Genomic DNA, 21679 nt, shown 5'->3' with positions numbered 1-21679 from the left:
ATGCTTTTCTCTTTCATCATCCTGCTTCATCTCAGTTTAGCTGCCTTCTGAGGACTTTCAGGCCTTTTGGTGTTACTGAGCTGCTCAGTGCAGTCCTTCTTTTTAGCAAAGCACCACTCCTAAAGTTTCTGCTCTCTGATTGGTTTATTTGGGTTCTTCAGCCTAATGATGGCCTCCCTCACCTACACTGACATCTTTCATGCTGATACTTCCTGTGGACAGTTAACAAATGCAATTCCTAAACTGTGAAAGCAAAACTTTTATTAATCCCCCTGAATTAAAGCTAAATTAAAACAGTTGCCACCATCATTTGAATGGACCTGGCTGCATGTGGTGTACAGGTCTTTAAGAGGTCAGAAAGAGTAGGAAAGGGTTAGGGGTTATATAATTCTGACAGTAATCTGCTGCAGTAATAAAACCTGTAAGACTGAAACGTGTTTCAGAAAAGCATGTAAAAGTTAATAAGCGGCATAAGATTTCTGCCTCGGTGACACCAAATGGAAAATTCCACCTTCTGCTGCAGACAGGAAGTGTGTGCATACAGGAGCACAAGAAGCTCAGAGGAGCCTGAATAACATGCGTGTAACTGCAGCCTGTTTACCACATCAACACGTATCATACATGTTCTCTGCTGGGTGGGGGGGGGGTCACCTCTGACAGCCCGGCAGAGGAGACGAGGAGGATGAAGAGGAGCAGAGAGGGGAGGAAGTAGGGCAGCCTCACTGCAGGGGAGGGGCGAGAGCTGACAGATGAGGGTGGAGAGTCACATAGAGACAGAGCGAGAGAGAGGAAGAGGAGGGAACACTGAAGCTGTGAAGCATCAGGAACAGCAAACTAACACACAGACAGACAGACAGGTTGATCCAAACAGCGTCAGCATCAGCAGCTTCTCCATCTTTCTCCTCCTCCTCCTCTTCCTCCTGTTCGCTGCTGAAGGAGGACATGGATCTCTAACCCTCTCCTCCTCCTCCTCCTCCTCCTCCTCAGCAGGATGCTCGGTGAGTGTCTCTGATCCTCTTTGTCCTCCGAACAGAAAAATGTGCTGCAGTGGATTTCTGCTGCGTGTGTGTGTGTGTGTTTGTGTGTGTGTGTGTGTGTGTGTGTGTGTTTGTGTGTTTGTCTGTGTGTGTGTGTGTGTGTGTGTGTGTGTTGGGGAGGTGCGTGCACATTGGCGTCTTCCACCTGATTTGCATGCTGTGTGTGTGTGTGTGTGTGTGTGTGTGTGTGTGTGTGTGTGTGTGTGTGTGTGTGTGTGTGCGCGCGCACGCGTGTGTGTGTTAGCATGGCTGCAGTCTGCACACAGCTAGCTTGCTCTGTTAGCATGTAGCTACACTAGCCACACTTTTAGCAAAAGCAAGGTTACACACACACACACAGACACACACGCACATACACACACAGAAACGTGCAGCAGTAGCGCTGTAAGCAGCTAACACTAAGCAGCTTGTTAAGACAATGAGGAGATGACGGAGCGGCACACACACACATGCCAACCTGCTGTGTACATGTGTTTGTGTGTGCATGTGGGTCAGAGGTCAGTGCAGCCTCGTCCTGAGATGACTCACAGCTTGAATCCACCACAAGACCTCTCAAACTGGACCTGGATCTGTTGTTCCAGATTCTTGAGGTTTCTTTAGTTCATCTTCATCAGCGCTCTGAAGATCACACATATCATTACCATCATCGTCGTCGTCATCATCACCATAACCATCATCATCATTTATGGCACTGATGTTCTCCATTTTCCACCATAATATCATGGGACCTCATCGCCATCAACAGGCTGATGGGACCTTATTTTGGTCCAAGTCACTGAAACCCCAAGTCACTGCCATCAGCTTAAACCTGCAGTCTCTCTAATGTCCAGCAGGGGGCGACTCCTCTGCTCTGAGTAAGTCTGTGAGAAACCAAGCGTCCTGCTCAGCTGATCTCAGAGCTCAGTGAACTCTTTCCTGATGAGTTTCTGGTTTCACTTTGGAAATAATGGTCCCATTAGTCACAGAGGAGCAGGAAGCAGATGAGGGTTCAGGGAGGGGGGGGTGAGTCTGGTGGATCCTACACTGTGATGGAAACAGAAAGGCTGGGAGAGCTGATTCCTAAAGAACGGCCTGTGGACAGTTTGATGTCCAGTCTGAGCAACTGAACCGCAGTATAACTGCTGTGACATCATTGTGACCATAGTGACCATATTTGGACAAGATGGTGGACACTAAGTTATCACACAGGTACCTGCTGATCAGTAACATCCGATCAAAATCCTCAAATTTCTCTCACCCAAACCGGAGACTAACGGTCTGTTAGTCCAGCAAAGTGCACAGCAGCCATATTATTGGTCAGAAAATTGCATTAAAAATGCTCCAAAAGGCTCCAACAGCACAAACACGGTCCAGAGGTCCAGGTCAGGGACTCAAGTTAGCTGAGGTGAAGCCTAGCACACAGCTAGCAGCTACAGCCACCTGTGTCACCATCCACCTGTCAGTCAGAGAGGCCACGCACCTAATAATACAAACTTTAAACAGGTGAGTCATAAACACATTCTCCCCCCGTACAGCTGTTATGAAGGGGGAAATTAGCTGTAAACATGTTCATTTCTGCTGGAAAGTTTTAACATGGGAGTCTGTGGGGACCAACTCATTGTGCCGCCTCTGCTGGACACCAGAGGAACTGCAGCTTTTGGAGCTTTGCGTTTCAGCCTCAGAGGTTGATGTTTGCACTGATTCCTAAAAACTGCTGCGATGTCCCATCAGAGTGGGTGAATGGGTGAATGTGGCTCGTTCTGTGAAGAAAAAGACCGACATTTTTTCTGAATGAAGTCTTTCATGCGATTCTGTGACGTCTTTGGACGCTTTGCAGTGAGAGGCGTCTGATCAGTTCTCACATTAGCTGCCGGTTGTTTTTCAGGCTTCTCTTTGTTTTGCTGCTCTGCATGTTTACATCTGAAATGATCGCAGCAATTAGACTCTGACTGTGCATTCACAGTGACTCTGCAGCCTCTCGGTGAACTGTGAGACATTTGCAGCAATGATAAATAAATAAATGACGTACGTCTGGTGCTTTGCAGTTTGTGGGGAAGCAGAGCAGAAGCGTTCGTTCCAGCAGCTGTTGATTCTGTCATCGTTAACCTGCATTTAGGTTCATCAGTTCTGCGTGTGGTGACCTCCTCCTTCTCTTTCTGCCTAACAACTGTTTCTGCTGTGTTTGTGTTTGTTCTCCAGCTGCTGAGTGGATGTTGGTGAGCAGGTATTCAGAAGACGTAGATGTGGTTTTGTGAGCCTTGTGCTCGTTAACTGCTCCACAAGGAAGTGAGTTATGTAATAAAAGGAGGCCTGTGTGTAGTGGGAAGGTGCAGAGGCAGCAGTTAAAGGGCTGAGCCGGACAGAAGAGAAAAATCCTTCATGAGCTGTTTGCTCCATGACTTCTCCTTAGTGATAAACCTTTTCCAAACCAGATGTGGCCCTAGAGACTGAAGGAGCATCGATTCTGAAGCCAGATACCGAAGTAGCTCCTGATTGGTCATCAGGATCTTTCCTAGACCAGACCCCACTCACCAACCAGACCCACTCTGATCATCTCGGCTCAACTCTGCAGAATTCACAGCTCAGAATCATTTCTGTCAGAGTCAGTCTTAATGCAGTTCCTCAGTCCATCCTCTGCCTCAAACAGGCTGTTTTAGGTCCTATTGCTTTAAGGCCCCCTCCTCCCTAAAATGCCACTTTCATCTGATTGGACGTACCCAGTGACGGGGTAGTTTCAGTTCAGAAGCACTTTCAGATGTGATGTTTCTCCATGTGTGCCCAATGAGGAACATCATTAAACATCACAGACCTCTGCTGTTCAGGCAATAATGCAACAGGAAGTATTTGAACCGCCCGCCATCAACAGGACGAATGAAACCTGGCTTTCACATTTCTACAGTTTGCCGGAGGAAAGTTTGAAAGCTTACCGAACCTTGCCAATTACTAAAACATCCATCAATGAGCTGATTGATTTTTATTATACAAGCCAAACAGGCACATCCAGCAGTTGAAGGGGTGCAGGAACAAGGAGGTTATCAGTAGAAAAAGACAGTCCGTACACAGGAACGTTCTTCAGACTTGAGACTTGAGTCTGAAGAAGGGCATGGATGCCCGAAACGCTACTTCACTTTGAAGGCAATTAAATATTTTTCTAGCAACATTACGGTGTGCGGACTGTCTTTTTCTACTGATTGATTTTTATTCCATCACAGGTTCATAATTTCTTCTGCCACATTAAATTCAAATACTTAAGACATTCCTTTTATTTTTACTAAATTTAAGTTTTGTTTGTACAGCAGCTTAAATATCCTGAAACATATCAAACCAATCAGCTCACACTAAACCAATCAGAGGTTCTCTGCTCAGCTCATTTCTGATTTTCTCGAAATCCTGAGCTTCAGCCGGAGAGCCGAAGACTTCGCTCTTCATACGTTACCATCAGAATCTTTGTAGTTTGTTTTTTTCTTTAGTTTTTATTTGTTAATTTTATTATTGAATTCAGGTCATTTCCAGAGTAGGTTTGCTCCTTTCATTGCACTTTTTATTTGGAATTATTTATTAAAATGGAGGTCGACCAATGACTGGCCTTAAATCACATGACCATGTGCCTCATTGGTGCATATGTAGATTGGTTGTATATGATTGGATGTTTTATGCTGTTTAACTCTTTAACAGCGGCGATCGTGCCGGTGCACCTGTTACCTGCCCATATTTGCTGCGAACAGCTGATTAACGCGAGCGTCTCACCGATAAAAAGTCTGATCAAACGCATTTTGAATCATCGTAATTATGCGACTGTTTGTCCTATCGGAAAAATTCAAATGGTTTCTGAAAGCTGAGAAATTGCGCTTCATGCCTAATATAGGGTTATTATGGTAAAAGTCTGCAAATGGCAGCACCTTTGAAGTTAACAAAGGGTTAACAGTGTAAACCTAATGAAGCAAATAAAGTTTTTCATTATAACCTCTTTTAAGACCTTATGCTCTTCTCTGTGCAGCCTGAAAGCCAAAGTTAGAAACCTCAAATGTTTCTGCAAAGATATTTATCAGGGACAGATTTAAGGATTACAATTCAAACACACTGTTTTGAACAGGCAAGTAACTCACGTGGTGCTAGTGCTGTGGACAAATCTGATCAGAGACTAAAACTCTTCAGTGTTTTTATTATTTGTTCGTTTTTTTTTTTATTTCAGTAACTGTTTTTTTTCACAGCTAGTTTGAGTGCCTCAGGTAGGATCGATCCACCTTGCTTAGTACACTCACTGAATATCTTCAGGCTCAGCAGCTGCTGGTGAACCAGGTCACACCCCTTACATCACTTGGTTTCTGGTGTCAGATCCAAGTAAGATCTCATGTTCATTTTTGCAAAGAATTCATAGCACAGATCACCTTCAGTGATGCAGATAGGAGACTTAACAAATGTCTCCCTTTCGGTCGACCCAGTGTGTTCTCTCTGGCACAGTCCTGGTTTGGACCAGCAGGCTCCTTCTGACAGGTTTACCAGCCTTTGGTTGTTCACTTGCAAACGCCATAGTCCTGTTGGTAATCACTGTGTGTGTTTTTTTCAGGTGTGTGATGCGGCGGCTGCGTTGCGGTAGCCAGGAGTCGTTGCTAAGCACTGGCTGTGTGTCGTCTCTTGAGCTCAGGATGGACCAATCAGTGATCATCAAACCGGTTCACTCATCCCTGCTGGGACAGGACTACTGCTTTGAGGTGACACGAAGAACTCAAAGAACGCACAAACTGCACACTCACAGCACTCCCAAAGCCGGAGGCGTCACAACTTTAACACGATCGTTCACATACCGCTCTGTTTTCCCTGCATTACCTCACAATTCCACAAGAGGACAGAGCAGAGCTGTCAGCTGTACAAAGTAAACGTGACGAGTCTTTGTTGGTGGGACGAGGGTCTCAGAGGCGTCTGATGGCTGATTGGCATCAGATGCCTCTGAATGTTTGGAGAAAACAGTCTCAGACTTGTTTTCATTTATTTTTGCAGTTTTTTATGTCGTATTCCAAAATGGCTTTTTATTTTGAAAGAATATTTGTCAATGCAGACCAGAGGGGTGTAACACAGAGCACAACCCAAGAACACCTGTCAGTCATCTCACGGTGATCTCTGATTTCCGCGTCTCCTTCATCAGGCTGTGGGACAGGAAGCTTAGAAAGAAGCAGCAGCACGGATTCAGATTTTTGTTTTCCCAATCTGTGCCAGAAATCAGCAGATTAATGATTTGCTGCAGCGTTCACCTCTCAGATTATTATGTTCTTCATAGATTTTAAACACTATTTATTCATCGTCTGCATGCTCACAGGGATCATTTTGTACCGAAGAAGAGTCACATGACCTTTGAAACAGCTCTTTCTGCGTGAGCGCGCTCAGATCCTAAAGCAGAGACCCAAAGATGATAAGCACCGTGGTGATGCCCGTTAGCTCTGACTGGGCTTTAAGGATTGGTTAAGCCCGCTAACACAGAGAAAGCCAGGCTTTGTTGAACCTTGTACAGCTCTCAGGTCACCTGTGAACCTCTCAGGTTTGGCTGCATTTCATCCACATGATAAACAGAGTTTCAGGAACTGAAAAACTTGCCTCTCAATCCAGTTTCTTACATACATGTGTACTTACAGTTATAAGGTTCACCTTTGAATACCTCAAACAGGTAAAAATTTGCATCGCTGGCCACATGGTGATTTTGAAAAGGTTACCCTCCATCCTCCACCAACAGGACCCTTTTCTTTCTGAGTAATCAGGGCACAAAAACCATCCAAAGCTTCTCTCGCAGATAGAGGGTCTGGGTCTGGGGTTGGGATGGGTGGATGTCACAAGTCTTTCTCTGACCTGACACGTGTGCCCTCTTGTGTCTCTGTGGCTGCCTGTCTCCTAGGTAACAACCTCAACGGGTACCAAGTGTTTCTCATGTCGCTCGGCAGCAGAAAGAGACAAATGGATGGAGAACCTGCGACGCGCCGTTCACCCCAACAAGGACAACAGCCGGCGGCTGGAGAACGTGCTGACGGTGTGGGTGGTGGAGGCCAAAGACCTGCCAGCCAAGAAACGGTAGGGGGCACTGCACCAGCACCAACCACTACAGATACTGAAGTAGCATATGTACTGCAGTACCTGCACCAGCACCACCACTACAGATACTGCAGTAACATTATACATGTTACTGCAGTATCTGTAGCAGGTGGTGCTGGTGCAGGGACATCTATGACCTGCAGGGTACAAAGTACAGTGCAAGCAGTAATCCTAGTACATGCACTGCAGGTAGTAATCAGAGTATTTCTACTGCAGATAGTAATCGCAGTACTTGTGCTGCAGGTAGTAAATGCAGTACTCGTGCTGCAGGTAGTAATTGCAGTACTTGTGCTGCAGGGAATAATCACGGTACTTGTGCTGCAGGTACTTTTGCGAGCTGTGTCTCGACGACAGCCTCTACGCTCGGACATCCTGTAAGCTGAAAACTGACAACATCTTCTGGGGCGAACGCTTCGATTTCAGCAGCCTCCCACCTGTTACCTCCATCACGCTGCACCTGTACAAGGACACCGACCGGAAGAGAAAGAAGGACAAAAGCAGCTACGTCGGGTTAGTCAATATCCCCGTTGCCACAGTGACCGGCAGACAGCTGGTGGAGAAGTGGTATACGCTGAGCACGCCCAGTACGATCCGAGGTACATAGATCAGATCACTGCACTGAGGTTAGACGTCTCCACCTGTGTCACCCACTTAACCTTTCTCACCTGGTTTCAGCTAAGTCATCGGTGCCAACAGTGCGGGTCAAAGCTCGCTACCAGAGCATCGTCATCCTGCCGATGGAACAGTACAAAGAGTTTGCGGAGTACATCAGCTCCAACTACCTGCTGCTCTGCTCCACCCTGGAGGCGTCCATCAGTCTGAGAGCCAAGGAGGAGCTTGCTGCTGCACTTGTGCACATCCTGCACAGCACGGGCAAGGCCAAGGTAACCCCTCCCACTACACCGGAGCTCTGACTCCTCCCACTACACCTGATCCCATCACCACCACCACCACCCCGCTTTCCCAGTGACCTTTGACCCCTCTCTGCAGGACTTCCTGACAGATCTGATGATGTCAGAAGTGGACCGTTGCCGTGACAATGACCAGCTGATCTTCAGAGAGAACACATTGGCGACCAAAAGCATTGAGGAATACCTGAAGCTGATTGGACAGAAATACCTGCAGGATGCGCTCGGTATGCACACACACACACACACACACACACACACACACACACACACAGATCTGTGCGTTTCCTGTGATTATTGTTGATCAGGTGAGGTCATCACAGCTCTGTGTGTGTGTGTGTGTGTGTGTGTGTGTGTGTGTGTGTGTGTGTGTGTGTGTGTGTGTGTGTGATTTGCGCACGTGCAAATCCAGGTGAGTTCATCAAAGCCCTGTACGAGTCTGATGAGAACTGTGAGGTGGACCCATCTCGCTGTGCGACCTCTGACCTCGCAGAGCATCAGGCCAACCTGAGGATGTGCTGTGAGCTGGCATTCTGCAAGATTCTCGACTCGTACAGGTACGCACAGGTGATCACTAGCATATGCTGACACATGCTCATCCCGGCCAGCATGCGCTGACACTCAGTGTGTGTCCATCTTCACTCAGGGTCTTCCCCCGGGAGCTGAAGGAGGTGTTTGCATCATGGCGGCAGGAGTGTGGTAACCGGGGACGACCAGACATCAGTGAGCGCCTCATCAGCGCCTCATTGTTCCTACGCTTCCTGTGTCCAGCCGTGATGTCACCATCACTATTCGACCTGATGCAGGAATACCCTGACGAACGCACAGCGAGAACCCTGACGCTGATTGCCAAAGTGATCCAGAACCTTGCCAACTTCAGCAAGTACGCTAAATCTTTTCTTTTGAAAGGATTGCAGGTCTTTAATTTTAAGGAACAGAGTGCTTTTATTTGGAAAGGTGGAGGGCTTTAATTCTGAAGGAGTGCAGGGCTTTTATTCTGAAAATAGGGGGAGGGGCTTTTATTCTGAAGAAGTGGACTTTTACTCTTAAGCATTAGAGGGCTTTATTCTGAAAGGACTGCTTTTATCTTGAAAGGAGTGGATGACTTATTCTTAAGGCGTGCATGATTTTTATTCTGTATGGGCAGAGGGCTTTAATTCTGAAGGCCTGCTTGCTCTGAAGTGGTGCAGGGTTTTTACTTTGAAGCCTCTGTACCTTTACATTTGTATTGTTACCTGCCACCTGTCTGTGTGTATGCTGACCTCTTGATCTGTCGTGCAGGTTCGGCACTAAAGAGGAGTACATGTTGTTCATGAATGACTTTGTGGAGCGGCAGTGGAGCAGCATGCAGCGCTTCCTGCAGGAGATCTCAAACCCTGATGGACTGAACCACACTGCTGGCTTTGATGGATACATTGACCTAGGCCGGGAGCTGTCCAGCCTGCACACTCTGCTGACTGAGCTTGACCAGGTAACTCACCTTTTCCAGCAAGTGACTCACGTGATTGCCCAGGGAACACCCTAACCTGTCTCTCTCTCTCTGTACTTTTCTGTCTACAGTCGTGTCTGTCAAAGCTCGGCCCTCTTCCTCGGATCCTCAGAGATGTGTCGGGGGCGCTTGCTAACCCAGGGGGTGTGGCCAGTGCTGGAGGCGTGTCTGTTTCTTCTCCAGAGCCTCAACGTGTGGTGTCTCCACCCCCTCTGTCCCCACCCCCTTTGTCTCCACCCCTTTCTCCGCCTCTTGCTACTTGCAATCCCTCTGTTGGCCTGCAGGGCGGCATGGGACTGGATGGAGGGTTAGCATCCTATGTTTTCTGTTAGCATTAGCATCCAAACGATGTTCTGCTTTTGTGGGACCAATCACAGCTGACTGGGGGCAGGATTTAACACCTGTACCTAAGCTGGCAGCACCCCCCAGTGATGAACACAGAGGACTAATATTTGAATTTGCTGCTCACATGTTGTTTGGTGGTTATTTACGTGTTCTTAATCAGTTTCTGTGTCTTTGTTAGGTGGTCTTACATGAGCAGCTTCTTTAAAGTGCTATGTCTCAGGTGTTTAGTTTGGCTTGTCAGATGTTCTAGGTCTGTTACTTAGTGATTTCCAGTTTTTAAACACTGACGTTCAGAATGCACGAGCCACTCAGAGGAATCTAACAGACCTCTGAAAAAGCTGTGCTGTGGTGTCAGAGTGCAGTCACTGACACGTCTTTAATTAAAATAACACAAGAACAATGAATCAGGTGTGGAAACTGATAAAATTCTTCCTATAGCTTGTTTCCCACTGAGCGGCATCAGCTCGTCTTTAACACTCAGACCAGCTGCTGCAGTTTTTATTGATGCACTATCCAGCTGCTCCTTATTTTTGGTTTCATGAAGCCCCAGAGCAGCCGGACTCTTTTCCAGTGGAGCCATGCTGCTGGAATATGAGCTCAATGTTGTTTGTTCATCATCTGCTGGAATTAGAGAATTTTCCTGAGACAGATGTTTAATAGATGTGTAAATGTTTGTCAGTGAAAAATTACAAAGAATTATTGATTCATCATCTAATCCGAGGAAACCTTTACCTGTAAGCATGCAGGGAGCAGCTGAAGAGCTGCTGGACAGTTTTCAGACCCTCAGACCTCATTCTGGATATTAGTGCACATCACAGGGATAACCTGGACAGGTGTGAAGGCCCATTAATGCTGAACCATATCCCAAGTTTAAGAGCAACACCTGTTTCAAGGAAGTCGGGTCAGATTTATTTGTATAGCACTGTTAAGACACAAGACAGGTGAGTGTTTTGCAGAGGAATAGCAAGAGGAGTACAAAGAGATGTTTAAAACAGGCCGTGTTTTAGCGAACGCACAAATAATCATGATCAAAATATAACAAAGAAGACTGGAGCTGTTTCCTGCGTTCACATGTGTCCATGTTGAACTGGCGTGCTGATGCTTTTTTCTGCTACCCAACAGTGGTGAAACGGTGGGAGGAGCCAGTCCTCTGTAGGCAGCAGTTTTAGGCTCTGTTTGCTCGAGAACATTTTCAGGTGAAAACGATAAAGTTTTGTTGCATTTTGTCCGTTTGTTTACACGACGACGTTTTGAGTCCCTGAAAATGGAGCACTTTGAAAACGGGTTCCACAGAAGAGCAAAACGCTCTGTTCTCCGTCTCCATGTAAACAGCTAAAACACTACTTTTTAAAAATGGAAGGTGCTGGCACATGCGCACTGTGGTTGCAACTCCAATACACACATTGCCAACTTGAAGCCTTGCATGGTGCGCAGTGTTTTCAACCTCTCTTGCAGTTCCGTGTGAACGCCGATCGTTTTTAAAACGATTCCGTCTGAATATGTTACAAAAAAAAACACGATAGTTTCCATTGGATCGTTCTCGTGTAAACTGGGCTTTACTCTGCCCTGTAAGGACTCATCTTTACTCCATATGTGGACACCGAGAACAGCTGTTAGCCGTTTCCCGCGTTCACAGATGATTTCAGCAGACGATGAACATACTTACTGCGCTCGTATCCAGCAGGGACAGGCTGATAAACTGGCTTCATGACAAATTTCACGTTTACATATTTGCTGTGTTGTCTTATTCTTTGTTTGTGTGTGTGTGTGTGTGTGTGTGTGTGTGTGTGTGTGTGTGTGTGTGTAGCTTGGTAGATTTCACCAGACTTCCCTCTCCAACTCCTGAGAACAAAGATTTGTTTTTCGTCACTAAAGGATCAAGTCTGCAGCCTGCTTCTGGTGACCTTTCACCTCTCTTCTTTATCCAATCAGTTCCACATTTCTCCATGCACTCTGTCACCTCTGACTCTTCCTGTGATGTCACTTCCTGCAGGCATGCAGGGTTCTCCAGCACCAAGCTCATCCTACTCAGAACCTAATGAGAACGAGGCAGCGTTTGAAATGACCAATGGGGGCCGGAGGGAGGGGTTTGAGCTGACCAATGAGAGCCGCAGCCTGTCTCTGGTGGACCTGCAGGACTCCTCCCCTGGTGATGGCCTCGACGATGGTCAGTGGCAGCGCAGAACGGGGCTTCTCCCCCTCTCCTTCCAGAACCCCGTCTACCACATGACCACCACGTCACCACGGCAGCCGCAGCAGCAGACTGACGCCACGCCCTCAGACGGCTCGGTGGGGTCACAGGGGAATGCTGATGACAGGAACGCCCTGGCAACCAAACCAGCCTTTCTTACCCAGATGTCAGTGGGGCTGGCAGGTGGGGAGAGGGGGGAGAGGATGTCTGCCATGTCTAGTAGCAGCAGCGGCGAGGAGTACTCGAGGCGAGCGTTGTCCCTCAGCGAGACACTCACAGGTAGAGTCCAGGGTCAAGGGTCAGCAGGAGCAGAAAGTCTTCATGTTTCAAAGTGTGTATCACTGCTTCCATCCAGGGCGAGGGTAATCAGAGAATGCGTCTTTATCATAAACAGCAGAAAACATGGATGGAACAAGCAGAACCCCACAGAGCCTCAAAGTGGCGTTCTATCTGAAGGCCAGCAGGGGGTGACAGCTTTGACTTCCAGTTATATAGAAGTTTCTGACCTCTGACCTCTGTAAACAGTTTCCAGCTGAGTTGCTGGGCTCAGTTTGAATAAAAGATTAAATTATTTTGTAAATCATATCATGTTTCAGTATGGAGGATTATCTGTGGTGTGAAACTGTACTCTCATTGACTGACAATCTCATGTGATTAGCCAATGAGCGTACGGTTTCACAGCCAGACCCGCCCCTCCTCATCACATCTGGACTGTCGCTCAGCGTGTCCGTGGATCTGCAGGAACCGAGTTCGTCCTGGTAGCACAAACATTTCGATTCTTCGTTGGTGTGATTTGAATGGCTGCGCGGCTTCTGGGGAGAAACGTGTAAAAGCTGCTCTTCCTCATTATTATCATTATCAGGTCTCTGTGAGCGCTTCATTTCTTCTGCTCTTGTCAGATTGTTCTTCCCGTTATTAAATGAACTGAATGTGTTCGTTGTTAGTAGACCCCCTGCAGAACCTTCAGCTCCTGTTGACACATTTTTGAGATTTCAGCCTCACATTTATTACTACCTGCTGTAGTCAATATTTTTCTCGATGTTAGTTCTTATAATTATGGGGCCCTGCCATGCATTGATTGGATATCTTTGTTTCCTCGTTGCTCCTCCCAAGCCTGGTTCTATTGTAGGTCTTTTCCTGTTAAACAGGCGTTCTTCCTTCCTGCTGTTGCTCAGTGCTGCTCATAGGGGATCATCTGATTGTTACAGATTTCCCTCTAATACTGTGGGGTCTTTGCCCTACAGTACCTGTAAAGTGACTGCTGTTGTGAAGTGGCGCTGTATGACTAAAGCTGGACTGAGGTGAAGTTAGTCGGTGTTTAATATAAAGATAGAAAACCTGTAAAGTGACACCCACACAGGAAGTGAAGAGCAGTGAGTGTCATTCAGCAACTTCAAGTAACAGTGAGTGAAATAACCACTGGCGATGTGAAGTGGGAGGATCCCCAGTTAAACGTTTTGTAGCTTCAAATTAACGATTTAAATGATGACCAGTTAGAGTGAAGATTACTCTTGATTGACATATGAGAGGGTGGTAAATGCATTAGCGGGTTACCAGCCTGGAACATATATCAGCACCCAACCGTCAGCTGTTGGTTGCTGATATATGTGGGCAGGGCTTAAAATTTGACAGAATCAGGTCTGATGATGGCACTCTCGTTGCTCCTATCCATCAGGTAGTTCTGCTCCACCCCGGCAGAATTCCTCAGGTCCTCAGAGACGAATCGATCAACCTCCTCCGCCATCCTCAGCCCCACCAGGACCTCCTCGAGGCCGGACGCCTCCCAGCATGCTCAGTGGTGGCAGTGGGGGAGGCTCTGCCTACCCTCCACGTCCTGCCTCTGGCAGCATGATGTCATCAAGCCCTGATTGGCCAAGCAGCGGCCAGTCACGGCTCAGACAGATGTCGTCGTCATCCAAAGGAGACAGTCCTGAGAAACAGCGGCCCGCTGCCAAGGTAACCAGGCTGTTACCAGGGTAACAGAGTCAGACTTCTCTCACTAGAGCACCTGAACAAAATGTTCCTAACTCATTGATCAGATGAAAGGGGGCGGTCCTAGATATTTGTTTAAAGTTTGAGCTAAAAGACAGAGTCAGGAAGGACTCAGGTTTCTCTGAAGTAATCCATCCAGAGGAAGTACCTGGGCTGTGTCTCAGGTTCTGGACAGTACCTGTTCAGGTGTGTTTGTGTGTCCAGGCTCCATCTCCCTGTGCGTTGGACCGGACGGCAGCCTGGCTACTCAACATGAACTCCACCTCCTCCTACGGAGAGACAGAGGACGACCGCCATGATGACAGCCTCGTGGAGAAGGTAAGGTCCTCACAGTTCTGTGTCAGTCCTGGTTCCAGTGGTCCTGCTGGTTCTGACTGTGTGTGTGTGTGTGTGTGTGTGTGTGTGTGTGTGCACGCGTGTGTGTGTGCACGTGTGTGTGTGTGTGTGTGTGTGTAGTACCAGCAGGAGATTGCGTTGCTGCAGGAGAAGTTGCGAGTTGCTGCTCTACGACAGGAAGAGTGTGAAGCTCGTCTGATGGTCCAGGATCAGCAGAACCAACGCATGCTGCAGGAGTACCAGGTCAGTGACTCACCTGGAGAGAGGCATGGTCACATGATACAGCAAGACCAATAGCATTGTGTGCGTGTGTGTTTCAGGCTCGCCTCGAGGACACAGAGAGTCGGCTGAGGAGGCTGCAGGACGACAAAGACCTGCAGATGAACAGCATCATCAGCAGGTGGGAACACCTGGTGTGTTGTCATAGCAATAGTCCCTGAAACCTGGTGCTTACTCTCTGTGGTAAACAGACAAAGACGCATCAGCAGACACCTAGAGGTTAAAGCATGAACTGCAGCAACAGCTCCACTGAGCGTGTCCAATTCCGACCTCAGAGATAAAAAGATCAATAACTTCACCTGATGTCTGTCTGTCTGATGTCTGTGTAGGTTCTCAGTCATCCAGGTTGTAGCTGCCCCTGGGGTCAATGAATGGAGAGTCTCGACGGGTGCTTTAATTCTTTATTTCTGTTCCAAAACTTGTTGTGCACCATGAAAACTTAGATAAAAACATCAAGGGAAAAGGGATTAATTACACAAACTCAAAATACATTCCAAAGAAAAGACTACTCAAACAAAACTCCAACAGTTTCAAACAAAACATTACGCAATAAACATTCCAGTCAATAACATTGAACTCAGAAACCTAAACCACGAAACCCACACTTTGTCATAAAGAAAACGCACTTCCTTCCACTACCCAAAGGGCGCTATTTAAAGTGAACCACATCATCCGCGGGAACTGTGCGTCTCCTAAAGGCAAACAGTGAGAATAAGAATCCCCCAAACTAATCCATTAAATAGAAATGAATCCCGGGAGGCAAACTTACCCAAAAAGTCTAATGAAGAAGGCAGAAGCCGGAGAAAACCCGATGCCACACCACACACCAAGCAAACAGGTGAGGGCTATAAGACCTAACTACTACTTCTTCGTATCCCTCACCTGACCCCAGCAGAACTCTGCCCCCTGGCGGCCACTCCAACACAATTCGATGTCAGCTACACAGGTCATAGTGATCTCTGGAGCTTAAAAAAGGGCGACAGGACTTTTTTTTTGTCTCTTGAAGATGTTTCACCTCTCATCTGGAAGGCTTCTTTAGTTCTCAAACCAAAAAGGTGGAGAGTCCCAGGTGTTTAGTTCCCTGAAGGTGGTTGTGACCCGCTATTGTTCATGTACATAATCACATGCGACAAGATGTGAAAGGAGGCGTGGGTCATTACAATCCGTGTTTTCATGTGAAACCAATTTGGGACTTCGCTCCATTCTATCTACTGAGGTCACCAAAACAAAGGTGTGAATGGGGGTTAAGGTGCCTGGGGTCTTCAAAAAACAAAAAGAAGTCCAGTCGCCCTTTTTCAAGCTCCTGAGACTGTCTACCTGATGAGCACCACCTGTCTGTCTGACTGATGAGCGTCTGTCTGTCTGATGATGACCTGCAGGTTGATGGCAGTGGAGGAGGAGTTAAAGAAGGATCATTCTGACATGCAGGCTGTGGTCGACTCCAAGCAGAAGATCATAGAGGCACAGGTAGGTGTCTGTCTCTCTTACCTGTCTCCCTCACCTGGGCTCTGTGTTTTGAAGGCTCGGAGTTGATGTTGGTTATTTGGATATTGTATTTGGATGAGAGGCTGGAGAGAAGTCATCAGCTAATGCTACCTAATTTGGCTGTGCACGCGGGTCCTGATTTTAAGTGTTTCTGATGACATCACCGCAAATCCTGCCGGGTACGCAGGTAAAATACGAATGACACAAATGCTTATTAGTTTACAGTCTGCCACTTCAGCTTCATTATGATGTATTCAAATGCATATTAGCCTCTCAGAGCAGTGAAGCTAACAGTAGCTGCAGAGGTGAGCAGCTTTGGTGATTTTCTGTAAGTTTTCTGTCAAACTCGTAGGACACCATAAATAAATAAAATATTTAAGTCAAAACTGCATTTCAGATTTAAAGCATATTAACAAAAGTATATAGTAACAAATTAAAATCAAGCCTCATTCTGACAGCTGGGAGAACCAACCGCACACACACTCTCAGGTGGACATTACAGGAACTGCAGGTTTGGTCTGACCTCACTGTCTTACCTGTCTGCCTCACTTGTCTGTCTCATCTGTCTGACTCTCAGGAGAAGAGGATCGCGAGCCTCGATGCAGCTAACACTCGTCTGATGGCGGCTCTGACTCAGCTGAAGGAGCGTTACGCTGTGACGTCACAGAGGAACGGCCTGTCTCCCAGCAACACGTCATCGCTGCAGATAACCGAGAATGGGGAGTTCCGCAACTCTGGCAACTGCTGAGCTCCGATTGGCTGTTACTGCAGGGAGAAGGAGGGGCTTAGCCTCATGAGCCCACTGGAGGCGGGGCTAACTGATAGACTGTTTTACAGATCAGCCTCTGACCTGACGCCACCCCTTTTCCTAGGTTACCCCTCATTTCCTGTTTTTGTTTTGCACGTTTTCTCTTTGGACTAGCTACAGAATCTGACATCATATCCTGTTTACATTTTGGTACTTCCTGTTACGAGTCAGAAAAAACAAAAAACAAAAAAACAAAATGGACATTTTATTATGGCTTTACACCACATGGAACAACTCCACCCAAATGGCTCTGGACTGGTGTAGCTCCATCTGTACAGCTCTGGACTACACCAGTCCAGAGCTGTACATGGCTCTGGACTGGTGTAACCCCACCCCTACATGGCTCTGGACTGGTGCAGCTCCATCTGTATGGCTCTGGACTACACCAGTCTGGTGTAGCTCCACCCGTATGCCCCTGGACTGGTGTAATCCCACCTGTACATGGCTCTGGACCGGTGTAGCTCCACCCGTACATGACTCTGGACCGATGTAACCCCACCCATACATGGCTTTGGACTACTGTACGGCTCTGGACTGGTGTAATGTATTTCTCGTTTTAGACTCTTTATCTTTTGATTGTATTTTAAAGGAATAGTCCAACATTTCTGTTTGAGCCACTTCACCCCGAGCCAGAACGTCTTCATTCCAGTTAGCCTAACTTAGCACAAAGACTTGAAGCAGAGGCAAAGTGTTAGCCTGCGCTACCCAAGCAGAACTATAAGTGATTGTGCTAGCCCCTCAGGGCTTCCGTAGCTTTGAATATTTTCATGTGGATGAGGCAGAGTTAGAGACGCTAGTTTGTTGTTTGAGAGAATTCTTCTGATTTTAATGTAAACACCAGATTTTATTGTAAAGCAGTACAAACTTTAAATTGTGATGAATAGTTTGTGAACACACACACACACACGCACACACGCACACACACACACACACACAGACTGTCTCTGCTGTGCTCACTGTGGCTTCTGTCTGTTTATGTTCCTCTTATTGTTATTTATCCACGTTGGTATTTATAAAGAGACGCTACAATAAACTAATACAGTCTACCTGCTGAAACACTCATCTCTCTCTCTCACACACACACACACACACACACACACACACACACACACACACACACACACACACACACACACACACACACACACACACACACACGTCAGCAGCAGTTTATTTAAATCACCTAAAATGAGTTTAGAGTTTAAGGCACCATTTCCAAACTGAACTGTAGTCAGAACTCTGATCGTCATGAGCAAAAGGTCAGATAATGCCTTCGTGTTTTTCCTGAATTAAAGATGTTTGAGTTCAGGATAAGAAGGATGTCCCAAAACCCCTGGCTTTGTTTCATTACTTCAGTTTTTAAATTGCAAAACCTGAATCAGAAATCCTTCAGGATTCCAAAGAAACACATAAATTTGGCACTAATCCCATTTCATCCTAAATAATTAAACCAAAAGATCATCATTTGATCCAGCCTAGAAATGCATCTCATCCTGTGAGTGCACAGACTGAGTGAAGCCTCATAGTGTTAGTAAAAGTACTCAAAACAGTAGATTGATGTACAAGTTGTGAATCACACAGTTGGACAGTCTGTGTAGAGGATCAGGTTATACCCAGTCCTACTTCCTGCCTCATGACATCATCAGGAATGAGGTCATCCTGTGTCAGGAACTTCATCTATCTCAACACTGATCCAACACACTTGAATCAAATGGCTGAATTACCTCCTCATTATGCAGTCAAGTTCTCCAGAGTCCTGCTAATGACTTCTATATTTGACTCAGGTGTGTTGAAGCAGAGACACATCTAAAAGTTGCAGGACACCGGCCCTCGAGGCCTGGATTTAAGGATCCCTGCTCTATTCACACAGTTTGTAATACGGGTGGGGAGCTGCTGACTTCAACTGAAGCTATAGTTGGACGGTGGAAGGAATACTTCGAGGAACTCCTTAATCCCACTGACACACCTTCTGTAATGGAAGTAGAGTCCACAAAACACATGTAGACTGGATGGGCAAACTCCCACACACACACTTGAATATCCTTGAGAGGATGAAGAGCTGGTCCAGCATTCTGCAACCAGGACAAAAACTCCATTGTTCCTCTCGAATCCAAGGTTTGACTAATGGACGGACCCTCCTTTCCACCACCATGGCATAGACCTTGCCGGGGAGGCTGAGGAGTGTCATCTCCCGATAGTTGGAGCACACCCTCCAGTCTCCCTTCTTAAAGATGGGGACCACCATCCTTGTCTGCCAATCCAGTGGCACCGCCCCAGATCTCAACGCAATGTTGCAGAGGCGTGTCAATCAAGACAGTTCTACAACATCCAGAGCTTTCAGGAACTCAGGGTGACTCTCATCCACCCCAGGGGCCCTGCCACCAAGGAGTTGTTTAACCACCTCAGTGACCTCACCCCCAGTGATGGGCAAGTCATCCGTCTTATCCCCAGACTCTGCTTCCTCTACAGAAGGTGTGTCAGTGGGATTAAGGAGGAGACGCCCCGCTGTATAAAGAAAGAGAGCGAGAGAAAGACAGACCACAGAGTGATCCCACCCACACAGCAATAATAATGATAATACTGCACGCAGCCGTAACATCCCATACTCTGCTTCCATTACAGAAGGCATGTCAGTGGGAGTAAGGAGGTCCTTGAAGTATTCCTTCCACCGCCCGACTATAGCCTCGGTTGAAGTCAGCAGCGCCCCACATGCACTATACACCGTGTGTATATACACTATACACACTGCTTTCACCTCCTGGGTCACCTGACGGATTGCCAGATTCACTTCAAGGCTGTCCAAAAGTCTTTTTCCGTGGCGTCATCGAACTTCTCCCACACCCAAGTTTTTGCTTCGGCCATTGCCCGAGCCGTGCTCTGCTTGGCCTGCTGGTACCTGCCAGCTACCTCCAGAAATGCTGTTGAAATTCTGCCGGAGGTGGGAGTTGAAGATCTTGTGTACTGGGGCCTCTGCCATGCGTACACTTACAAAACGTTTAGGTGCACCGGGTCTGTCCAGCCTCCTCTCCTTGCCACCTGATCCAACTCACCACCAGGTGGTGACCAGTTGACAGCTCAGCTCCTGTCTTCACCCAAGTCTCCAGAACATCTACCGGTGAAAACTCCAATATACAGGGGCCCTGGTAACCCTATCCCGGGTAGGGTAAAGTGTTCCCTTGATGTGTTTTTTTTTTTTAGGGGTCGTTGGAATCATCAGGCATGTCACCCAGGACCAATTTGCCATGGGAGACCCTACCAAGGGGCAAAACCCCTGGACAACATAGCTCCTGGATCACTAGAACACACAAACCCCTCCACCACAATAAAGTGGCAGTTCATGGAGGAGTGGTCTGAAGTTGTGTGTAATATTTTCTTAGAGACCTTTAAGACCGTTCACTGACACAATATCATTATTTGTCTTCTTTCAGGTTTTGTTAAATTTGAATCTTAAATATGCAGTCTCACTGAACAGCCAGTACATACATTAATGTCAGGAGAAAGTAAAATAAAACACTGAGATGTGTATTTTGGATCATTTAATTCGATGGCTGCTGCCATGTTGTTGATTTCAGGGACTGACCATATTTGGACAAAAGATTGCTAAGCTATCAGCTAACACTAGCTAGCTTGGTTAGCATCCCTGGACTGTATGGGAGCATCACACAGTCACAAATACCTGCTAATCAATTCAGTTCAATTCAGTTCAACAAACAGTTGTTTCAAGGGACTTTATATTGTAAAGTAAAGACTCTTACTTCAATGGGAAGTTAAAACTCCCTTTTAATAGGAAGAAACTTCCAGCAGAACCAGGCTCAGGGAGGGGCAGTCATCTGCCACGACTGGTTGGGGCTGAGGGGAGAGAGACAGGATGGAAGACCTGCTGTGGAAGACAGCCAGAGATTAATGATTAAATGCAGAGTTGTTTACAAACAGAGTGAAAAGAGGTGAGTGACAGCCCCCACCCCCACCCCCCAGCAGCCTAGGCCTATAGCAATGTAACTAAGGGAGAGTTCAGGGTCACCTGATCCAGCCCTAACTATAAGCTTGATCAAAAAGGAACATTTTAACCCTAATATTTAAAATAGGGTCTGTCTCCTGAATGCAAACTGGGAGCTGGTTCCACAGAAGAGAGTCCTGAAAGATGAAGTCTCTTCCCCCTTGTGTCTTTGCGAGAAGATGGGGCCTGAGTATTCAAGACCTTGTTTGTGAGGAGAAGGAATTTAAAATTAAATTCTGGATTTAACAGGGAGCCAATGAAACAAACCCAGCATGGGACAAATATTTTCTCTCTTTCTAATCCCTGTCAGTGCTCTAGCTTCAGCATTTTCAATCAGCTGGCTTTTCAGGGAGCTATTAGGACAGCCTAATAGTAATGAATTACTATATTACTTCTAGTCCAGCTGAGAAGTAATAAATCCATGAATTAGTTTTTCAGCATAACTCTGAGACAGGATGTTTCTAATTTTAGAAATATTGCACAATTCCAAGAGAGTAGTCCTACATTTTTGTATAAGATGTGCATTGAAGGACATATGGTCAACAATGACTCAGATTCCTAGCCTTGGGCTGTAGCAGCTGAAATCTTAAGCTTTTTATATTTATAAAACTTTATTACTAAAACTAATGATGCTGAAATTTTATTAATGTGTTGTTTGTTATTCACTCACAGAATTAAAACCCCGCTTATTGGGTGATTTTATTGAAGCTCTTATTCTGAAAACTTTCAGCCGGAAGCGAACATTTCACCATAAG

At 46.7% G+C, this 21679-nt stretch overlaps 1 protein-coding gene across 4 annotated transcripts in view; it reads left to right on the top strand.

Moving 5' to 3' along the window:
• LOC115775986 (disabled homolog 2-interacting protein-like) overlaps positions 1-17964 on the top strand; it is a 31538-nt gene extending 13574 nt beyond the window's left edge. For 2 of the 4 annotated variants that reach the window (XM_030723546.1, XM_030723549.1), the window contains 17 exons: positions 5584-5728; positions 6901-7073; positions 7419-7690; positions 7770-7978; positions 8085-8229; positions 8415-8559; positions 8649-8885; positions 9284-9473; positions 9563-9798; positions 11644-11735; positions 11830-12306; positions 13703-13983; positions 14224-14337; positions 14476-14598; positions 14676-14755; positions 16014-16101; positions 16697-16867. In XM_030723546.1, coding sequence (XP_030579406.1) covers positions 5584-5728; positions 6901-7073; positions 7419-7690; positions 7770-7978; positions 8085-8229; positions 8415-8559; positions 8649-8885; positions 9284-9473; positions 9563-9798; positions 11644-11735; positions 11830-12306; positions 13703-13983; positions 14224-14337; positions 14476-14598; positions 14676-14755; positions 16014-16101; positions 16697-16867 — 3178 coding nt within the window. Of the gene's footprint in view, positions 1-773; positions 999-5583; positions 5729-6900; positions 7074-7418; positions 7691-7769; positions 7979-8084; positions 8230-8414; positions 8560-8648; positions 8886-9283; positions 9474-9562; positions 9799-11643; positions 11736-11829; positions 12307-13702; positions 13984-14223; positions 14338-14475; positions 14599-14675; positions 14756-16013; positions 16102-16696 lie in introns of those variants that run through there. The other 2 variants (XM_030723547.1, XM_030723545.1) reach the window with 2 other exon arrangements.
• The last annotated feature ends 3715 nt before the right edge of the window (positions 17965-21679 follow it).

Source organism: Archocentrus centrarchus, unplaced genomic scaffold (genome assembly GCF_007364275.1).
Source record: "Archocentrus centrarchus isolate MPI-CPG fArcCen1 unplaced genomic scaffold, fArcCen1 scaffold_26_ctg1, whole genome shotgun sequence".
NCBI classification, from domain to species: domain Eukaryota; kingdom Metazoa; phylum Chordata; class Actinopteri; order Cichliformes; family Cichlidae; genus Archocentrus; species Archocentrus centrarchus.
The sequence above is the reverse complement of the archived record's forward strand: the minus strand, read 5'-3'. Positions and strand labels throughout refer to the sequence as shown.